This window comes from Panicum virgatum, chromosome 3K (assembly GCF_016808335.1).
Source record: "Panicum virgatum strain AP13 chromosome 3K, P.virgatum_v5, whole genome shotgun sequence".
Taxonomy (NCBI): domain Eukaryota; kingdom Viridiplantae; phylum Streptophyta; class Magnoliopsida; order Poales; family Poaceae; genus Panicum; species Panicum virgatum.
The window spans coordinates 22,728,952-22,749,491 of record NC_053138.1 but is presented as its reverse complement, the minus strand read 5'-3'; the positions used below and the strand labels follow the sequence as shown (position 1 = coordinate 22,749,491).

The window sequence follows — 20,540 nt, the reverse complement described above, 5'->3', positions numbered from 1 at the left end:
CGAGGGGTTGTTTCTTGTTTGGTTACAGCCACTAAATTTTATATCATGTCACATTAAAAAGAATTTTAATATTTAAAAATATTAAATAAAATAAAATCTAATTACAAAACTAATTGTAGAACTCTGGGGCTAAATTGCGACACAAATCTAATGAGGTATATTAATTTATAATTAGCGGTTGGTTACTGTAACGTTACTATAGCAAATCATGGATTAATTAGACCCATTAGATTCGTCTCACGAATTAGCACTCATCTGTCAAAAAATATTTATAGACATATTTTATTTGATACTTCTAAATGGTAAGATTCTTTTTGATGTGTGATAGGGACTAAAAAAGCACCTAGAAAACAGTCCTTGAAGCTGGAGGATCCAAGGCCGAGTTCCATCTAAGTCGAGATATTCTTATATGAGGCTATGCGCACGGGATACGCTACGCAGTCTGCTTCTCCATCATGCGGTACAGTTTTACCGTAAAAAGCCCACACCGGCGAATGCTAAGAGGAACGCTACACGCCAAATCGAACGAATGTAGAGGAGGAGCACTACGCACCGACGTGGCGCGGAGCTCGCTCTCTCGCGCGCCATCCCAACCAACCACGGCTGGCGGAGAGGTCGACACTGCCGTGAGTGAGAGAAAGAAAGGGGAGAACGGAAGGGAGAAAAGGCACCAGCCGCCAAATCCGTGATGGAGGAGCGAGGACGCGCTCTCGGGGGCAGCTTTTGGGCAGCACAAGTTGGGGGGGGGACTGTGGATGGCGATGCGGCCCATGCCGGAGCCCGGTGAGACGGTAGCAAGGCGGCGTGCGCGTTGGCTAGCTCGGCCAGAGAGAGAGAGACGGAGGTCGGCCGTGAGCCCGCTGCTGCTCCACCTTATGCATGCACCAATGTCGCCGCTTTCGCCGCCCCGACTGCGAGAGAGGGAGGAGGAGGAGGAGAGTGGGTCGTCGCCACCGCCGGGGTCCTCCTCCGAGCTCCACCGCACCGCCAAAAGCAGTCATGGCCGCGCTAGGGTGGACGGGGGCAGGCAGAGGCAAGCCGCGCCAGGCGCGAGCGCACGGGTGAAGGCGTTCGAGGCTGGCATGGGTGCAGGAGGAGACGGTGCAAGTGAATTCAGGTCGGTGCATGTGCGGGAAGATGAGCAAAGGGCGTGCAGGCGAGCTCGGGTAGCGGCAAGAGAGAATGGTGGAGGCGCGTCTGCGGTCGGCATGGGAGAACAACGGAGGCGCGGCTGCGACCGGCGTGGCCAGCCGGGAGCCGACGCGGGTGCGGCCGTGCGGGAGGAGGCGAAGCAGGCGAGCTCGGGCGGTGGTGGGGGAGGACAGTGGAGGCGACCAGTCGGCCGAGCTAGAGGAAGAAGATATGGTGTAGATGTAAGGATCGATGGCACAAGCGGGGGGGGGGTGTGAATTGGGCCTTTTTCCAAAAATCTAAAGTGATATAAAACAACCTTAGCCTATGCAAAAACTAGAAGGCCCAAAAACACAAACCGGTCTAGCTAGCTAGCTACTCAAGATATGAGAGATAAAACTAGTGTTAGCCTAAGCAAGGTAGAGCTAAGCTGTGATCTCTAATGTCAAGCACATGAAAATAGAGCAATAATGTAAATGCTTGAATGTAAATAGGGATCAAGAGACAACCGGATTTTTTCCCGTGGTATCGATGTTTTGGCACACATCCCTAATCCACGTTGTGACACTCACTAAGAGTCTTATCACCTCCCAAGTCACCAAGACAAGGGTGCTCACTAAGAGTCTCCGTTCGCCGTCCCGGCGTGGTGGAGCTCAAGCCACGTACACTCTTCTTCTCCGGGCTCCCACAATCCTTGGCAAGCTCCGAGAGAATCACCCCAGATCACCAAGATCGCCTAGGTGATGCCAATCACCAAGAGTAACAAGCTAGAACTTTCACTTGAGCAAGAACCAATCACCAAGAGCGGATGCACACAAGCTTCTCCCTACTCAAGTCCTTAGCCTTGCTTCTTGGGTGATTGAATGTTCAATTGAGTGGAATTAAGGCTCTAAGTGTATCTCAACTATAGAATGTGTGTATGAATGTTGCCTGGTGTCAAGAGATAGTAAAATGACCCATTGGAGGGGTATATATAGGCAGCTCACGAGTATAGAGCCGTTGGAGAAAAGCTGCCAGAAAAAGTACGCAACGCCGGTTAATCCGACGGTCCCTCCAGAGTAATCGCCGGTTCAACCGATGAATGTAAACATCCTCTTTGAAAAACTAGCTGTTATTGCATAGGCAATTTGACTGACGTATCATCGGTTTAACCGGTGAATGTAGCTGTCCACTGATTAACTGAAAAAACCAACTCTCTGGACAACTACACCGACGTTAACTCAAATCCATCGTCGGTTTAACCGGTGTGTATAAGCTTAGAAACCCCCGAAAAACTAACATTCTGTACAACTGTACCGACGTTAATTTTGAACAGCGTCGGTTAAACCGGTGAATACAGTGTCCAGGTTTCAGTGACTGCGTTTAACCGACATATAGAAAAGCAGTAGCGTCGGTTAAACCGATGATAAGACTTTTTCTTGATTTTGTCTATTTTGATTTGAGTCTCGAGTGAAATCCAAACTTTCTTGAGATATGAGTTGAGTAACACTTGTTTGAGCTTCCAATAGCCTGAGTGACCAATGTGTGCATCCATTTTTCATTGACCATGTCCATGCTCAAGTTACTTGGCCTTAACCCCTCTTAATTGTGCGACCTCTACAAAACTATAAAACCTATACTAACCTAAGTGTCCTTCTCAACCTTGCGACACTTAGGACTAGAAAGATCCTTAGTCTTGTTATATACTTGAGTTGAATACCGAGATCGCCTTTTTGAGTAATGAAATTGAGGGGCCTCTTTAACATATGATCCAATGAGTGATAAGATTTCATTAAGCTGCACAAACTCATTAGTCACAAAAATAGTTGTCATTAATCACCGAAACATACCTTGAGGGCCTAGATGCTTTCGATCTCCCCCTTTTTGGTGATTGATGACAACACAAATAATAACTTAAACGAGTAAAGCAAGAAAGATTAATGCGCGAAAAGAAAAGCACAAAGAACACGAAGGCTCGAACGGAATCCATAGACATGTCATAAAGAGCAACACGCACAAGAGTCTAATATACATGCCCATGAACTAAAAGCCAATGAAGATACACCAATCAAGTCCTGGCATCTACGAGCACTCTGCTAGCTCTACCCTCCCCCTGACTCGAACTCCTCTATGACTCCCCCTAACTCTCTCCCCCTTTGGCATCAAAGCACAAAAAAGGCGAGCTACGGGTCCTGCTGTCGCGGCACGGCGAGGAAGCGGTCCAGGTCGTTGTCGTCGTCGTCGGACGGAGAACCCTCGGTGACGGACGGGAGCTGCGGGTCCGAGCTGACTGGAGGTGTAGCTGTCGTGGAGGCTCTTGTGCTGGCACTGCCTGGGAGAGGATCCGTAGAAGTCGTAATCGGGTCAGCAGAAGAGGTGTCAGCATCTGAAGTCGTGACTGCTGAGGCTGCCGGCTGCGTCGACTGCGGTGGTAGGGACTCCTCTCCTGCTCCTCCCCCTAAAGGTGCTGCCTGAGGTACGGTGGGGAAAGCGACTGTCTGAACAACTGCAGGAGTGTCCAGAAAGAGCGAAGTCACTGGCAGTGGAGAGAAAAGCGGACGACCGGCAGACCCAAGTAGAGCGGACATCGAGAATGTGGGCTCCGGAGACATCGAGAAAGCAGAGGCTGGAGCAGGAGCTGGAGTGACTGCAAGCGGAGGTGCTCCAACACCCTGAAGTCCTGGCTGCTGCAGGGCGAGTCCGGTGTGAGTGTAAAGCTGTGTGATCATCCCGAACATCACCATCATGCCCTGCTGCATCTGCTGGAACTGAGCGTCTGTCCTCTGAGAGACTCGGTCAATGAGCCCGACAAAACGCTCCTCGGCTGCAGCATGCTCTTGGGCAGCCTCCTTCTGAATAGCTACAAGCTGAGCCTCATGGACTCTCCTGGCCTCCTCCTGTGAGATCCGATCCTCTCTCTGCTTAGTGACAAGCTGCTGAAGGAGAGAGGTGAGCTCGGACGGCTAAGTCACCTGGGACTCTGAGATAGTAGTAGCTGCTGGTGACGGTGGAGGTGGCTCTCGGGACCCTCCTGCCTCGTGGTCGTGACTGGCTAGTGCTGGAGGAAAGTACTCGTCATCCTCGGAGGAGTCTGTCTCAGTGTCAGACCAGTGAATCCCATCATCTCCTCCGGGAAACTGTGCCTCTGCTGCTAGTAATGCCTCATCCTCCTCTGCCACTCGGGCCTGCACCTCAGCTGGTAGTTGTGCCATTGCAGCTCTGTCTGCCTGTCTGCCCCTCCTCCGGTCTTGTGGTGCAGTGGGACGGTAGACTGGGAACTAGGGAGCCTCATCCTGGCGGTAGACAGCACTGATCGGCGAGTCAGCGGGCACGATCATAGAACAAATATAACTGATCCAGTGTGCATAAGGAAACTGCCGCACGACCCCCATCCCGTCAGTGATCACATCCTCGATCTCAGCCAAAATAAAGTCCACAATGTCAAAAGGCTCATGAGTGAGGATGTGGAGTAGTAGTAGCTGTTGCAGTCCTGTGAACCCCTCTGGGTAGCCACTCCTCGGTAGCAAGGTCCTCTGGAGGGTCATATGAACTATGTACGCCTCTGGGGTCAGCAAGCTGGGGTCTCTGGCATACGAGGCTGGGAATGGCTGGCGGAAGCACTGAGAGATCACCTCGTGAGAAGGTGCAATCCTGCCAATCATCGCCCTGCGGGGTGGATCTGCGTCTCCGTATACTCTCTCGTTCAGGGAGACATCGACCAAGTCGACTCCAAGGATTCCTGCAATCGTCGCCCTCGTCAAACCAAAGTCCTGGCCTCCAAACATGAAATGCACGGCTCTGCGCTCGGGAGCAATCCAGGCTGTGGCATAGAACACTCGGACCCAGTCCTCAATGTACCTGTTTTGTCCCATCTCAAGCAGTCTAGGCAGCCCTCTGAAGTGAGAAAAGTGCTCTCTGACATCTGCCCCTCCTGCTGCAGTCCTCAGAGAAACCCAGTCGAGCACCCGATGAGGAAAGATCCTGTGACCCCTCCTCTGATAGGTCTCATAGAAACTGGCCTGAAGCAGTGTCCAAAATCTAGTATCAATCCTGCTATCATGGCCTACTGGGAACCAATCCTCCTCTGTAACGCTCCATCTCAGCCTCTTGACCTTTGCAGCATTAGCCTTGGTCAAGTTCTGGAGAAGCACCCCAGGCTCCAGACGGACAACAGTGTCCATCCTGAATACGGCACGCTCGGCCTCTTGGGCCTCTGCTCTATGAGCTGCTGCTGCTGTGGACCTGCGAGACTCCTGTGGCACATGACCGCCTCGAGTCCTCGATCCTGACCGACGCTCGGTTGCTGGCGGAGAGCCTCCCTTAGACCACTGCCGAGAGCGGCCAGACCGTCGTGGAGTAGGAGAACTCTGCCCCTCTGACTCAGCTGACGACTCCCCCTCAGACGAATCTCTCTCTGTCTGCTGTGCCGTGGCCCTGGTGGCCCTGCCTACTCTGCCTCTGCCTCTGCCCATGCTGGGCTGCTCCCTGATCCGGAACGGACGAGCACGCCCCGAAGCCTGCTCCTCGGCGGCCTTGGCCACCAACTCTGCTCTCTCGGCCTCCCTCTCTGCACGGGTCCACTTGTGGACCGGCTTCTCGACCACGATCTCCTTGCCCTTCCTCTTCTCGCGGCCCATCTTAGTGAGTAGTGGTGAGAACGCGGCTGCGGGTGTGCTAAGGCAAGCGTGAGGCGACGCAAAAACGGCTCGAACAATTCGTCAAGCAGTTGGCGTGCGTGGTGTGGAAAGCAGTGGAGATTGGCGTGCAACGTGTGGGCACTGCGTGGTGCGACGTGGAGCGGCTTGGGCTTGCTTGCGTGGAGCTGTGGTGGCGGCGCGGTTTTTGCGGCGGTGGGCGACGGCGGTGGCGAGCAGCGAGCGCGGGCGGCGCGGAGCGGCGTGTGAGTGGTGGCGTGAGCACGGCGGCGGCGCGGACTAGTGGTGGCAGCGGCGTGGAATGGCGGCGAGTCGGCAGCGCGGGCAACAGCGGCGCGTGGATGAGGAGTCGGGCTAAAACAATGAGGAAGAGAGGCCGGTGTCCGCGGGCAAGAAACATATGACATGTGGGCCCCCGTGATTTTCTTTAACACCGGTCGATCCGATGCTTAGGTTTTGAACGCCGGTTGATTGCGTCGGTTCAGTTTACCCGAGACTCCAGCAAATCTGCATCTGAACACCGGTTGAATCGATGATGTGAAGTTTGAACTCGCCGGTTGAACACTGAAATCATCGGTTGATTGCTAGGTCAGAACTGTGTTATGTTCACCGGTTGATCTGATGCTGTGACATTTGCATATGCCAGATGAACACCTGGATTTGACTGAGCTGAGACGGAACTTAGTAACGCCGGTTAAACCGATCGTGAAGATCCATTAAACGTTGTTTTAACCGGTGAACCCGATAAACCTTCACTCAGCTCACTCTTCTATGCTAAGTCCAATAAACTTATAAAATTCAACTAAACTCAAGTTAATGGACTTGCATAGGCGACTTTACCCCTCAAAATATTTAGGATAGCATAGAAGCCTAATAGTTTTTCTTTTCAAACACAAGGAAAAGCCGCGAAGCGAGACAAAGCGCCAAATAAAATGTATGAGCCATGTCATAGGAATATTGAAGATAGAGAATTTCAAACTCATCATGACATGACTCACTAGGCAATAATGCACCCAACACTTTGCTCTTTTCACTTCTCATGAATTGAGAGCTTGCATATGAAAACAAGTCTCATTTTCATCAAGTGAGCTCCTTTGTGACTCATACGCATGCAATGATGGTGCAAGCTATAAAAACATGCAAGAGAAAGATAGACATGAAGTGCACATCTATATGACAAAAAAATGCATAACATGAATTGAAGCTATACTTGTCAAGTTTGAACCCATGGGAAGCTTCTTCATGATGAGCCTTTCTTCGAGCCTAGAGGAAAACGAGGAGACCACCTCCTCTAGCTAAACCCATGCTCATCACTATCTTACCATGGTTAAACAAGTGCCTATTATGTATGCATTTTCTATATGACATGGCAACTTACATGACGTTTGCCGCATCTAAAACATTGAGCTCATTCCTTAGCCTAACAAAGGTACTCTCATCTGATGATTTTGTGAAAATATCCACCAATTGCTCCTCGGATCTCACACCTTGAAGAGATATGTCTCCTTTAGCTTCGTGATCACACAAGAAGTGATGGCGAATATCAATGTGCTTTGTGCGAGAGTGTTGAACAGGATTTTTGGCAATTTTTACGGCACTTTCATTGTCACAAAGGAGTGGGATCCTATCTAGTTTCACACCAAAGTTCAAAAGGGTTTGCTTCATATATAGGATTTGAGCACAACATGCACCGGTCGCTATATATTCCGCTTCCGTGGTGGACAAAGCCACGGAATTTTGCTTCTTACTCGACCAAGAAACTAGAGAACGCCCAAGCAAGTGGCAACCCCTGGAGGTACTCTTGCGATCCACACGGCTCCCGGCAAAGTCCGAGTCCGAATATCCCAAGAGGTCTAAACTAGCGCCATTGGGGTACCACAAGCCTATGCTTGAGTGTGCTTGAGATACCGAAGGATCCTGTTCACAGCCGAGAGGTGTGATTCCTTTGGGTTAGCTTGAAAGCGGGCACACAAGCACACACTAAACATTATATCGGGCCTAGATGCGGTAAGGTAAAGCAAAAACCCTATCATAGAACGATAGAGAGATTAATCAACCGGTTTACCGTCCACATCCAAGTCGAGATGCCCATTGGTTCCCATTGGTGTCTTGATCGGCTTGCATTCATCCATTTTGAACTTTTTCAAGATATCTTTAGTGTATTTTTCTTGATAGATGAATGTCCCTTCCTTCAATTGTTTGACTTAAAAGCCAAGGAAGTAGGTCAATTCGCCGATCATGGACATCTCAAATTCCCTAGACATCATGGTAGCAAACTCATGGCTTAGTGAATCATTAGTTGAGCCAAAGATAATATCGTCAACATAAATTTGACAAATGAAAAGATCCCCGTTGACGTCTTTTGTGAACAATGTGGTGTCCACCCTCCCGATCTTGAAGTCTTGCATGATTAGAAAGTCACGAAGCCTCTCATACCAAGCCCTTGGAGCTTGTTTGAGCCCATAGAGTGCCTTGTGCAACCTATAAACATGGTTAGGATTCCTCGGATCTTCAAACCCGGGAGATTGCTCAACATAAACAAGTTCATTAATAAAGCCATTTAAGAATGCACTCTTCACATCCATTTGATATAACTTGAGATTATGATGAGAAGAGTAAGCAAGAAGTATGCGTATAGCTTCAAGTCTTGCGACCGGAGCAAAAGTTTCACCAAAATCCAAACCTTTGACTTGAGAAAACCCTTTTTCCACAAGTCTTGCTTTATTGCGTACCACCACCCCATGTTCATCTTGCTTGTTTTGGAAAACCCACTTAGTGCCGATGATGTTCTTGTTTTTCGGAGGAGCTTCGAGGACCCAAACTTCATTACGGGTGAAGTTGTTCAATTCTTCTTGCATGGCTATCACCCAATCCGAGTCCTCAAGTGCTTCCTCTATGCTAGTGGGTTGAACACAAGAAACGAACGAGTAATGTTCGCAAAATGAAGCATGTTTTGAACGAGTTCTCACTCCCTTGGAAGGACTACCAATGACTTGATCAATTGGATGATCCTTGGAGATCCGTCCATGCTTCACTAGCGGTAGATTCTTTGAAGCTTGTTGGAGTGGATCATGGATGGCTTGTGCTTGTGGTGGAATAATTTGGTCATCTTGATCTTGTACTTGGGGTGTTGGAATTGGAACACTCGCTTGTGATGGTGGATTATTTTTTTCTTTGTGTTCATCCACTTGGGGTGCCGTGGAGGTATTTGGTGTAGATGAGGAAGGTCCTCTCCCTTGATCATTGCCTTCATGCACCTCTTTCGGCTTGATATCCCCAATGGACATCTTCTTCAAAACTTCTTCAATCTCCTCATCACCTACATTGTCATAACCAATAACCTCCTCTTGGGAGCCATTAGATTCATCAAACTCTACATCACATGTTTCTTCAACTAACCCGGAGGTTTGATTGAATACTCTATATGCTTTGGAGTTTGATGCATAACCAAGAAAGAATCTTTCATCACATCTACTCTCAAACTTACCGAGCCTTTTCTTCTTATAAATGAAGCATTTGCAACCAAAGACTCGAAAGTAGGAGATGTTTGGTTTCTTCCCGGTGAGGAGTTCATATAGTGTTTTCTTGAGGAGTTGGTGGAGATACACCCGATTGGATGCATGGCAAGCCGTGTTGATTGCTTCCCCCCAAAACCTCTTGGGCGTGCCATAATCATCCAACATTGCTCTTGCTAGAGTGATTAATATTTTGTTCTTTCTTTCCACCACTCCATTTTGTTGAGCCGTGTAGGTGGCGGAGAACTCATGCTTGACACCCTCTTCATCGCACCATTCTTCAATCTTTATATTCTTGAACTCGGTGCCGTTGTCACCCCGGATCTTCACAATTGGGGAGTTGTACTCCCTTTGAGCTCTTCTTGCAAATGTCTTGAAGACTTCCGGAGTTTCACTCTTATCGCCTAGAAACATGACCCAAGTGTAACGTGAAAAATCATCAATGATTACTAGGCAATAGAGGTTACCACCAACGCTTTTGTATGTGGTTGGACCAAAGAGATCCATGTGAAGTAGCTCGAGCGGCTTGGAGGTAGACAACATCGTCTTGATGGGATGATGTGTTGCAACTTGCTTTCCGGCTTGACATGCACTACATAGTTTGTTCTTGTCAAAGGTGACATCCTTTAAGCCGGTGATCATCCCTCTCTTGTGGGCTTTCTTGAGGATGCTCATGCCAATATAAGCAATTCTTCTATGCCAAAGCCACCCAAGAGACGACTTGGTGAAGAGGCATGTCATGGGGCTTGTTTGCTTTGAAGAGAAATCCACCAAGTAAATGTTGCCATGCCTAAACCCCGTGAATACCAATGACTTATCTTCTTCAAAGGTTACTAAAACTTTCCCCCTTGAGTTATCACCATAGGTTATATGTTCATGATCGCCGGGGTCTTCAAGAGAGGTGAACATGCTATCATTACCGGTCATGTGTTGAGAGCAACCGCTATCAAGTACCCAATGTTTTCCACCGGCTTTGTAGTTCACCTTTGTGTTACCTTTGGCCATGAGTCACATAGGAGGATGAGGTAGTGATGGTTCATCATTAGTAAGGGCAATGGTGGCGATGTCTTCTTCTTTATCACTTGATTCTTCACTTGATGAGACATCCGTCACCTACTCTTATTTTTCTACCAAGAAGCTTCTCTTGGTGTTGCCCTTTTTCTTTGGGAAGAGTTTGGTCTTCTTGTCATGGCTCTTCTTCTTCCCAAGTTTCTTGTTTTTGTTCTTCCTTTCATCTTCATCATCATCGCTTGAATCATGGCGATGCTTGCTCTTGTTATCCTTCTTTCTTTTGTCCGGCTTGGGGCAATTTGGAGAGATGTGACCTTTTTCTCCACAATTGTAGCAAGTTTTGTTCTTGACATCTTCCCTTGACCGGAACATTCTTCTTTTAGGGTCAAAGTTGTAACCCTTCTTGTTGATCTTGTCACTCAAGTGTGTGAACTTTCTCATCATGAGAGCAAGTTCTCCATCATCTTCATCATCGGATGAGCTTTCATGACGATCTTCTTCATTGCTTGAGCTTGATTCTTGCTTGTTCATCTTGAGCTTGCGGGGTTTGTTTACCTTGGTCTTGAGAGCGATTGATTTGCTTGTAGTTGGCTCTTCGGTCATACTAAGAATTCCCATTTCATGAGCGCGAATCTCACCCACAAGCTCTCCCACTTCCATCACTTCAAGATTCTCTTTTTGAAGCATAGCATTGATGATGTTGTACTTTGGCTTCGGAAGGAGCATGAGTATTTTCCGGTTGATGGAGCCACTGTCAATTTTGGACACATCAAGTGTATTAATGTCCTTGACAATGACATTCAAGCGAGAATACATTTCATTGCAATTTTCATGAGCTAACATTTTAAAAGCATCATATTTAGCTCTAAGCACGTCATATTTTTGCTCTCTAACTTTGGTGGAGCCTTCATGAATTTCTAAGAGTTCTTTCCAGATATCACATGCTAGGTCTATGCCGTTAACTCTAGCAAAGACCTCCTCACTAATGGCTTCAAAAATTGTATTTCTAGCATTAGCATTTCATTTTAGTTGTTCGGAGGTTAGATTTCCGGTGAACCCGGTTTTGGTTGCTATCCAAACTTCGGGGGCTATTGCATCAAGATATGCGCCCATGCGAACTTTCCAATAAGCGAAATTTTTGCCCTCGAAGTGAGGAGGCGAACCACCCATCCTAACCATGGCTCTAAGCAGTGAAGCTTAATGATCCAAATGAGCAACTCGACTCTGATACCAATTGTAAGGATCGATGGCACAAGAGGGGGGTGAATTGGGCCTTTTTCAAAAAAATCTAAAGCAATATAAAACAACCTTAGCCTATGCAAAAACTAGAAGGCCCAAAAACACAAACCGGTCTAGCTAGCTAGCTACTCAAGATATGAGAGATAAAACTAGTGTTAGCCTAAGCAATGTAGAGCTAAGCTATGATCTCTAATGTCAAGCACATGAAAATAGAGCAAGAATGTAAATGCTTGAATGTAAATAGGGATCAAGAGACAACCGGATTTTTTCCCGTGGTATCGATGTTTTGGCACACACCCCTAATCCACGTTGTGACACTCACTAAGAGTCTTATCACCTCCCAAGTCACCAAGACAAGGGTGCTCACTAAGAGTCTCCGTTCGCCGTCCCGGCGTGGTGGAGCTCAATCCACGTACACTCTTCTTCTCCGGGTTCCCACAATCCTTTGCAAGCTCCGAGAGAATCACCCCCGACCACCAAGATCTCCTAGGTGATGCCAATAACCAAGAGTAACAAGCTAGAACCTTCACTTGAGCAAGAACCGATCACCAAGAGCGGATGCACACAAGCTTCTCCCTACTCAAGTCCTTAGCCTTGCTTCTTGGATGATTGAATGTTCAATTGAGTGGAATTAAGGCTCTAAGTGTCTCTCAACTATAAAATGTGTGTATGAATATTGTCTGGTGTCAAGAGAGAGTAAAATGACCCATTGAAGGGGTATATATAGGCAGCTCACGAGTATAGAGCCATTGGAGAAAAGCTGCCAGAAAAAGTACGCAACGCCGGTTAATCCGACGGTCCCTCCAGAGTAATCGCCGGTTCAACCGATGAATGTAAACATCCTCTTTGAAAAATTAGCTGTTATTGCATAGGCAATTTGACTGACGTATCATCGGTTTAACCGGTGAATGTAGCTGTCTACTGATTAACTAAAAAAACCAACTCTCTGGACAACTACACCGACGTTAACTCAAATCCATCGTCGGTTTAACTGGTGTGTATAAGCTCAGAAACCCCCGAAAAACCAACGTTCTGGACAACTGTACCGACGTTAATTTTGAACGGCGTCGGTTAAACCGGTGAATACAGTGTCCAGGTTTCAGTGACTGCGTTGAACCGACGTATAGAAAAGCAGTAGCGTCGGTTAAACCGGTGATAAGACTTTTTCTTGATTTTGTCTATTTTGATTTGAGTCTCGAGTGAAATCAAAACTTTCTTGAGATATGAGTTGAGTAACACTTGTTTGAGCTTCCAATAGCCTGAGTGACCAATGTGTGCATCCATTTTTGATTGACCATGTCCATGCTCAAGTTACTTGGCCTTAACCCCTCTTAATTGTGCGACCTCTACAAAACTATAAAACCTATACTAACCTAAGTGTCCTTCTCAACCTTGCGACACTTAGGATTAGAAAGATCCTTAGTCTTGTTATATACTTGAGTTGAATACCGAGATCGCTTTTTTGAGTAATGAAATTGAGGGGCCTCTTTAACATATGATCCAATGAGCGATAAGATTTCATTAAGCTGCACAAACTCATTAGTCACAAAATGATTGTCATTAATCACCAAAACATACCTTGAGGGCCTAGATGCTTTCAGTAGAGAAGAAAATAAAAATAACTGAGGATGACATGTGGGGTCCATATTTTATTATTGCCAACGGTATAAAATAGTCACACATTCCATCCGTAGAAATTTCTCCAACCAAACAAAGAACTAGATTGGACCCATCCCTCTAACGAGGCTGAACTCAATCCAAAAAGTAGGGATAGACCCGACCCATCTCCAAACCACATGGACAAAGCGAGCGAACGACATTTTTTCTTTTTGGAAACACCCGAACGACGTTGGAGAGGGGTTCAAGTGGATGATGAAATAAATTAGGAAGATTGGCGCGCTTCGCTGCGCCGGTGCTGCATGTGCGTGCTGGCAGATGTCATGGAGGGCGCAGGCCTGTGAGTCGTCGAACAACAAAGGCTCTTTTTTAAGAGCCAGCAAACTAATGCACATTAGTACATACCCGCAAAAAAAATGCATATTAGTACAAATAGGTATCATCTATCAATTGACACCAAAGCATTGAACATTACAACTCAAGACTGATGATCAAGGCCATGCAATCATTCATCACAAAGATAGTTCAATTTATAATTGTAAATGATAAAGCACAAATGACTGCATATGTTGTGGCTGATCTGAGCAGCATGTGCAAGATAGTATCAGTTTGTAGTGCCGGCCTGTATCAAACTGATACCTGAAAGTGAATTAGAGCTGACACATTATAGCATGAGACAATATTGATGCTTTCGGCAAGGAGATAACATGAGATGAAAAACTATGGCATGGTGTGAGATATGTAACCATTCAAAATATCAAGAACCCAGATTACAGCTTCCTCAATTCTTTTTCTTAGAACCCAAAGAACTTGCAAGGAAAGCCAGTAATGAGAAAAGGAAATGAACCTTTCGGCCAAAGGGCCAAACATTTGGAATCAAAGGATAAACTGATAACACATACCAATTTCATGATTGCACCTAAAATTTCAAAAAAGGATCTTGTTCATGGTTCTTGTTCTTTGGAATTGCAATTCATAGGGTAAAGTCTACAAAAAAAATATGTAAATGAAATCATTATCCCCTTAATCTAATAATCAATAAGAATAAAGACGCATAGCTATATGTGGTTGATGCCTTGTAGGGTGCCTTGAGCAACATTACAAATTCAATGCTTTAAAGAAATAGTCTGATGCTGCCATGGGACAACAGAATACTACAAAAAATAGAAGAGAAAATGAGAAAAGAATCAACCTGATTGTACCTTGCTATCTTATGCAATTCTGAAGGGAAAAAACATTTGAGTATGCTTAAACCAAACTTATTTCCTATCTTATGAAATTCTAGTATACTAAAATACATACTAATTTGAGATAGAGCACATCAGAACACTGAGTATAGGGATGTAATAACTTAATTAAACATGTAATCTTTTACTATCTTAGCTACTTTGGAACATTGAATACCACAAAGAGTTGCAAGATAGTACTTCAGAACATTTAGTATATTCTGACACGTTCTTTATTTTTTGATAAAGAAAAGACTCGGTGGAATACTGGAATTCCAAGTTAAAGCCATTGCATGGTCTAATGAATTACACACTGCAATTTTATCTTGTGTAAATTGGTTGTCCATGGTTTATCTGGCCAAATAACAGAGGTAAATAAAGCTACAGGGATCGAAGCAACATGATGCGGAAAAAATTTACAAACCTGAACTAAATAGCTTCTGTAGCTAAACTATAAGCCCTGTTTAGCATTTAGATGTAGCCAAAACTATTCAGATAATTTTCCAATATTGCTAGCAAAGTCAAAGATGATTTATATGAGGTGATATAGTAAGTATAAGAGTTGAGGTGCGCAGGTGCCAGATTTATGGTAGGTTTCAGAGTAACAAAACTTGCCAAATACCTCCTTATTAAAAAAGAAACTGATTCCAGAACCTTAGATATAGGAAGATGAACATATTTGTATGATGTTGATAGTAAGATTTGCAAAATTGGCAAAAACAATGAAATAGATGTAGGTTAGCATTTGCTATTCAATGTATTCATCACCCACATAGATGCCTCACTGGGAATCGCTGCATGCTCGAGCACATATGCTTGACAGACCAGTAGCAAAATCATGAGCACACAAAAGGCTGCAGGTATGAATTGCAGATCAATTTGAATAAACAAAAGAGCGTACAGAAAGGATTTCAATCAACCACTGCACCATTTGGATGGAGAGAGAGAGAGAGAGAGCTGATAAGGTGGCTTAATTGGGTCTGATTAGCTGCCTGATAACCTTTGCCAGCACTAGTGGAGACGTAGCTGCAGCAGGAGATTGCTCAAGTGAAGGACCTTGATGACGATAGGGGGAGGCAAATGTCGAGTCTGTCACAGCCGTCGTGGCCAGCAATCAGCGTCTAGTAGGGGCACCGACGGGAATCGGCAACGGCGAGGTGGGCGTGCAGACTGCAGAGCATGTAGAGGGGGCGCGGCCACCGCAGCCTATTGGAGCGGAAGGAGGACCACAGCTCCGCATGGAGTAGGCAGCGCCAGTGATGAGAGCGACGGATTTTGGTTCCGTCACTTTGGTGGAGTCGCCAAAAAGGCGAGGCCCTGCGGCCACAGTGGTGGAGGTTGGCAGGCGGCGGAGGACGGGCACGAGGGATGCCGGACTGCCGGAGCGTCACGGAGATTGGAGAAGACTGGCGGCGGCGCTGGAGCCTGGAGGCGAGGACTGCGAGGTGAGGGTGTGAGGCTAAAAGGTGTAGGTGGACCGGCGGGCACGAGCTCCATGGCGCACCGCGTGGAGCCGACGCGCGAGAGCTGGCAAGTAGCAACGCCGAGGACAATCAGGTGGAGACGATTTGGTCGGCTGGCAAGGATGACGCTCAGGCCTCTCACAGTGCTGCTTGCGTGGGCGTAGGACGCCACCTACGGATGGCTACCAACGAGGAGCGAAAGCCACGCGGCCAGCAAGAATGCGCCGAGCGCCGGATGCTCACCCTTTCTTCGAGCAATATAGATTTACATATGGGCGAAAAAACCAAACCGATTTGTGTCTGACGAGCTACGTGGCTTAACACGCGCTGAGAATGCACCGGCTCCAAAATTGAGAGATATATCTCCGTTCTAAATTATAGGTAATTTGATTTTTTTAATCTCAAATTTGACCACTCGTTTTATTCAAAAATTTATATAAAATATCACTTCTTTTGTTGTGGGTTGTTTTATCAATACAAGATCTTCAAAAATGACTTAAATTTGACAATGTTTGCACAAATTTTTTAAATAAGACGAGTAGTCAAATTTAGAGTAAAAAAAGTCAAACAAACTATAATTTAGAACGGAGGTAGTACAAATTACGGCGTCTCCTATCATTATTGATATATATGGTGGCAAACAACGATATAGTATCCTGCCTTCTAGCTCATTGGACCATTTGGTAAAACTGTGGTCATTGGATCATTGGTTTTGTAATGTGCGAAGAGACAGTAAACGAAACAGATCAAGTTGCAAAATGTGTAGCCATTCATCAGCGTGTATGATTCATAAGCTTCACATTTAAAAGTCTCGTCACAACAAAAATATTACTCACTTATGAACACCCCCACAATTTACATTGCCACGACCTCTCGGTAGCCCTCAAGATCAGTCCACGCGCTGAGCTCCTTTACACGTTAAAGCGCACCAAAGCCACTTCATCTTTCGTGGCCATCCACATCGAAGCCTTCGAACAAACCCGCCATTTATTATTGATCATCGGCCTCCTCCTCCTCCTCTTCCTCCTCTTCGTTGCCTTCATCGTCCGAAGATTCCGACGACGAGTCGGAATGATCCGATCCTTTCTCTTTCTTCGGCTCTGTGACGGCAGGTGGAGCAGCAGGGGCCGGTGGGTCTGGCGGCATAGACGTGAGGAAGCCCAGCGTCATGACGACGTCGGCCATCAGTGGTCGCACTGAGTCCTCTTCCTGCAAGCACATCGCTGCCATGGCGACCACCTGGTTCAAAGCTTTGGCTGGGTACTCTGTTTTGATGAGGGGATCAACCAGCTCGTGATATCTCTTCTGATCTTTGAACATCGGCATGGCCTGAAAATGTGTCATGCAGATGGCGGTATAGCTTAGCAAAGCAATGGTGTTTAAGGTTATCTAAATGCCATCTAACTAAGTTCAGAAGTCTATATTTCAGAACACTGTTGAATACAATCATACATATTTTTTTTGGAAAAATACCAGTAAATTGAAATCCAGGGTCAGAGTTTCAGTAAGTGCTACCGCAGAGAATCTGTATCATGGTCACAGATCGAAATGCGTAGCTCACTTACCCAGGTGACCACGTTCTGCTCGGCCACAGGCTTGCTGGTGTCGACGGCCCTCCTCCCGGAGATGAGCTGCACGAGCACCACCCCGAAGCTGTACACGTCGGACTTCATGGTGGCCTGGCCGCTCCGGTCGTACTCCGGCGCGCAGCAGCCGAAGGAGCCCATCATGGGTGAGGCCACCGGCATGTTGCCGCCCGCCTGGCCGAGCTGCGCGAGCCCGAAGTCGGAGAGCTTGGGCGTGAGGCCGTCGTCGAGGAGGATGTGGGAGGCCTTGAACTCCCCGTACACCACCGGTGGGCTCGCCTTGTCGTGCAGGTACTCCAGCCCCTGCGCCGCGCCGTACGCCACCTTCATCCTCGTGCACCAGTCCATGGGCTTCTTGCCGTCCGACAAATCTGCAGCGACGAGCAATCTCAGCACCGTGCAGGCGGGGCTCGCCGGAGGTAGCTAGCAATGCAATCAACGAGCAGTCAGTGAGGCGCGTACCGAACAGGTGGTCTTCCAAGGTGCCGGCGGGCACGGACTCGTAGACCAGCAGCCGCTGGTCCCCGTCGGCGCAGTAGCCGACGATGTCGACGAGGTTCTCGTGGTGGAGCTGGCTGAGCATGGCGACCCCGGTCAGGAACGCCTTGTTGTCCTGGAAGCCGTGCTTGTCCAGCTGCTTGATGGCCACGGTCTGGGGCGAGGCAGAGAGAGATGCTTGGTCCGTTCAGACAGAGCCCAACCAAACATATTCGAGGCGCAGAGCAGGGCCAGAAAGATTCGCGCGCGTTCACGTACCTGCTCGCTCTTCTCTAGCTTGCCCTTGTAGACCCGGAAGAAACCGCCTTCTCCGACGAGGTTGTAGGGCGTGAAGTGGTCGGTAGCCGCGGCGAGCTCGCGGAACGCGAACGCCTGCGCCGTGATGGCTTGCCGCAGCGACGCTTCGTCGGCGGAAGACTGGTCCGCGCTGTTCGCTGCGTGGCGCGAAATCAAATGGCTCCGGCGTTAGCGTTATACTTGCGACATCTGGACGGGAGCGAAATCGATTGGGGAAAAAAAATCGAAGCTGCGGGCACTCTCGCTCACCACCACCGGGCTTGGGCGACGCCGCGGCTGCTGGGGCGGCCGCGGCCGCGGGCGCCGCGGAGTACGCGGCGGGCGCTTGCACCGCCGGGGGCGGCGTCATGTTGGACGGCGGGGCCGCCGCCGCCTCCGCAGTCTCGCCCTCGCCGTCCTCCTTGCCCTTTCCGCCGCCGAAGCACGGAAAGCAGCTCATCTTGCCTTTCCCTCGGCGCCTCCCCGTGGCTGCGACGTCGTGGGCGCCCGACGGGCGGGCGGGCGGGCGACGACGCGATCAGGCCAGCACAGGAACGCAGGGCACGCACCGAGCCGCCGGCCGCCGTCACCGCGCGCCGAGCATGCCCCGGCCTCTCAGCACCGGCGCGGCGTCTCCAACTCGTGGAACGCCATGCACCGGCCTTGGCCGTGCCCCAAATTGATCGAACCGGACTGGGCCGGCGTGGAGCGGATGGGGTGGAGGCGTGGCGGCGGTGGCGGCTTCGCTCGGTCAGGCGGCCGGAGAGCGGGACGAGATCACCAGGTACGTAGGGTCGGTGGCGGTGGCGGTGGCAATGGCAATGGAAGGAAGGCCTTGGAGATCGAGGGATCCAAGGGCCTTCCCAGAGAGAACGGGGATCGGGGGAGGAGGCCACCGATGGAGGGGAAGCGGGGGGAGGGGGCAGGCTAAGTTTGGCGGGTGGAGTGGACCGACGAGCGCTCGCAGAACGAGGGGTCGGGAACGTGCAGGCCGCGCGCGTATTTGAAGCGGCGCGGGGAGCGGAGGCACGACAGCGCGTCGCTGCTGCCGGTTTGCCGCTGCCTGCTTGTTTTGGCCACCCGGGACGTGCTCGCCGGCCGTGCCTGGCTCCGAAGTCCAAACAAGGATTCGCAGGCCTCGGAACGTGAGTAGAGTGCATCGCTGTGATGGGTTGGATTTCGTCCTGGCACGTTAGCTAAACCTCCCGCACGATCAGCAAAGTTAGTGGCATCATAGTAATAAGTTAGTAACAGCACCATGTGCTCTACTGGGTGGAAGTGAAAGTGCCTCCTGTAGTCGTGTTCTTCTGTCAGGATGAAAACCGGGTGCCTCTTCGCATTCGTGATTGCTCGTCACCCCCACTGACAGTTTAGACGTCAGTCGAATAGTGGTGGGCATTTTGTTCTCGTCATACTATGATACAGTTTTTTTTCTAAAGATAATTTGTGCAGCTAATCTTTTGGGAATCAGAACAATTTTTTAGAGAAGAAGTTAATCAGAACAAATTATTGTTTATACGTTCAATCATTTTGTTCAGTTTATATCGAAGAAAAAAGAAATCATCCCTTAAGAGGTTCCCCCCAAACAAGTCATGTTAGTGGTACTGCACAGCACAGCCACGTCGCTCTTCTTTATTCGCACGGATGACACGGCGCTCCGCTTATCGCACCATCTGTTTTTTCGCGACTGTTCCCTGGAACCCCTTAACATTCACCAACTGTCCATGCCAATATGAGTTCGCGGCAGCCGTGCTCGCCACTTTCCAGAGCTACAGAGCAGAGAAGCAGCCCGGCAGCTCGCCACCAGTGCAACGAGACACGGGCAATGTCCAACGACGCGACGCGCGAAACGGAACAAAAGAATTTAGATCTACTGGGAAACCACCGGCAGGTTGCTCGGTGCAAATCTGTGTGCGCCGCGGGGGAGGGGATCCGGCGCCGATGGCGCGGCGGCCGGGACCGCAAGCTCAGCACCCGCGTCGCGAGGTTCGTTCTGCGCCCCCAGAACAAGGCCGCCAAGAGTGGAGTGTTTTCTCTTGAAGCCGAAAGAAGAGGCGACGAAAGGAACAAAAAAAAAAAAACAATCGAAACTCAAGAATCTCCACAGACGCAGCGGCAGCGAGAACTTTCTGACGAAAACAGAGATGGACAGCAGATACTTTTTTTTCAAATCAAACGAGTTCAGCAGCTACAGCGCATCAGTGGTCTGAGGGAAGAGACGGAGCTTGACGAAGCATTCATGGCGGCGGCGGTAGTCTGAAGCCCGATGTAGGGTTCCGGAGGGAGGCGTCCCGAGTTTATAAAAGCGAGCCGGCTGGTTGCTTCTAGAAGCCCTAATCTCTGG

At 48.7% G+C, this 20,540-nt stretch overlaps 1 protein-coding gene across 1 annotated transcript; it reads right to left on the bottom strand.

The window, feature by feature from the left end:
* Positions 1-16,599: 16,599 nt before the first annotated feature.
* Positions 16,600-19,148, bottom strand: LOC120698419 (probable serine/threonine-protein kinase PBL25). Its single transcript, XM_039982012.1, has 5 exons — positions 18,467-19,148; positions 18,179-18,354; positions 17,885-18,074; positions 17,402-17,793; positions 16,600-17,165 (listed from the first exon to the last, which is right to left on the bottom strand). Exons 1-5 carry the CDS (start codon positions 18,654-18,656, stop codon positions 16,827-16,829), a joined length of 1,287 nt encoding a protein of 428 aa, XP_039837946.1. The 5' UTR covers positions 18,657-19,148; the 3' UTR covers positions 16,600-16,826.
* Positions 19,149-20,540: the final 1,392 nt, after the last annotated feature.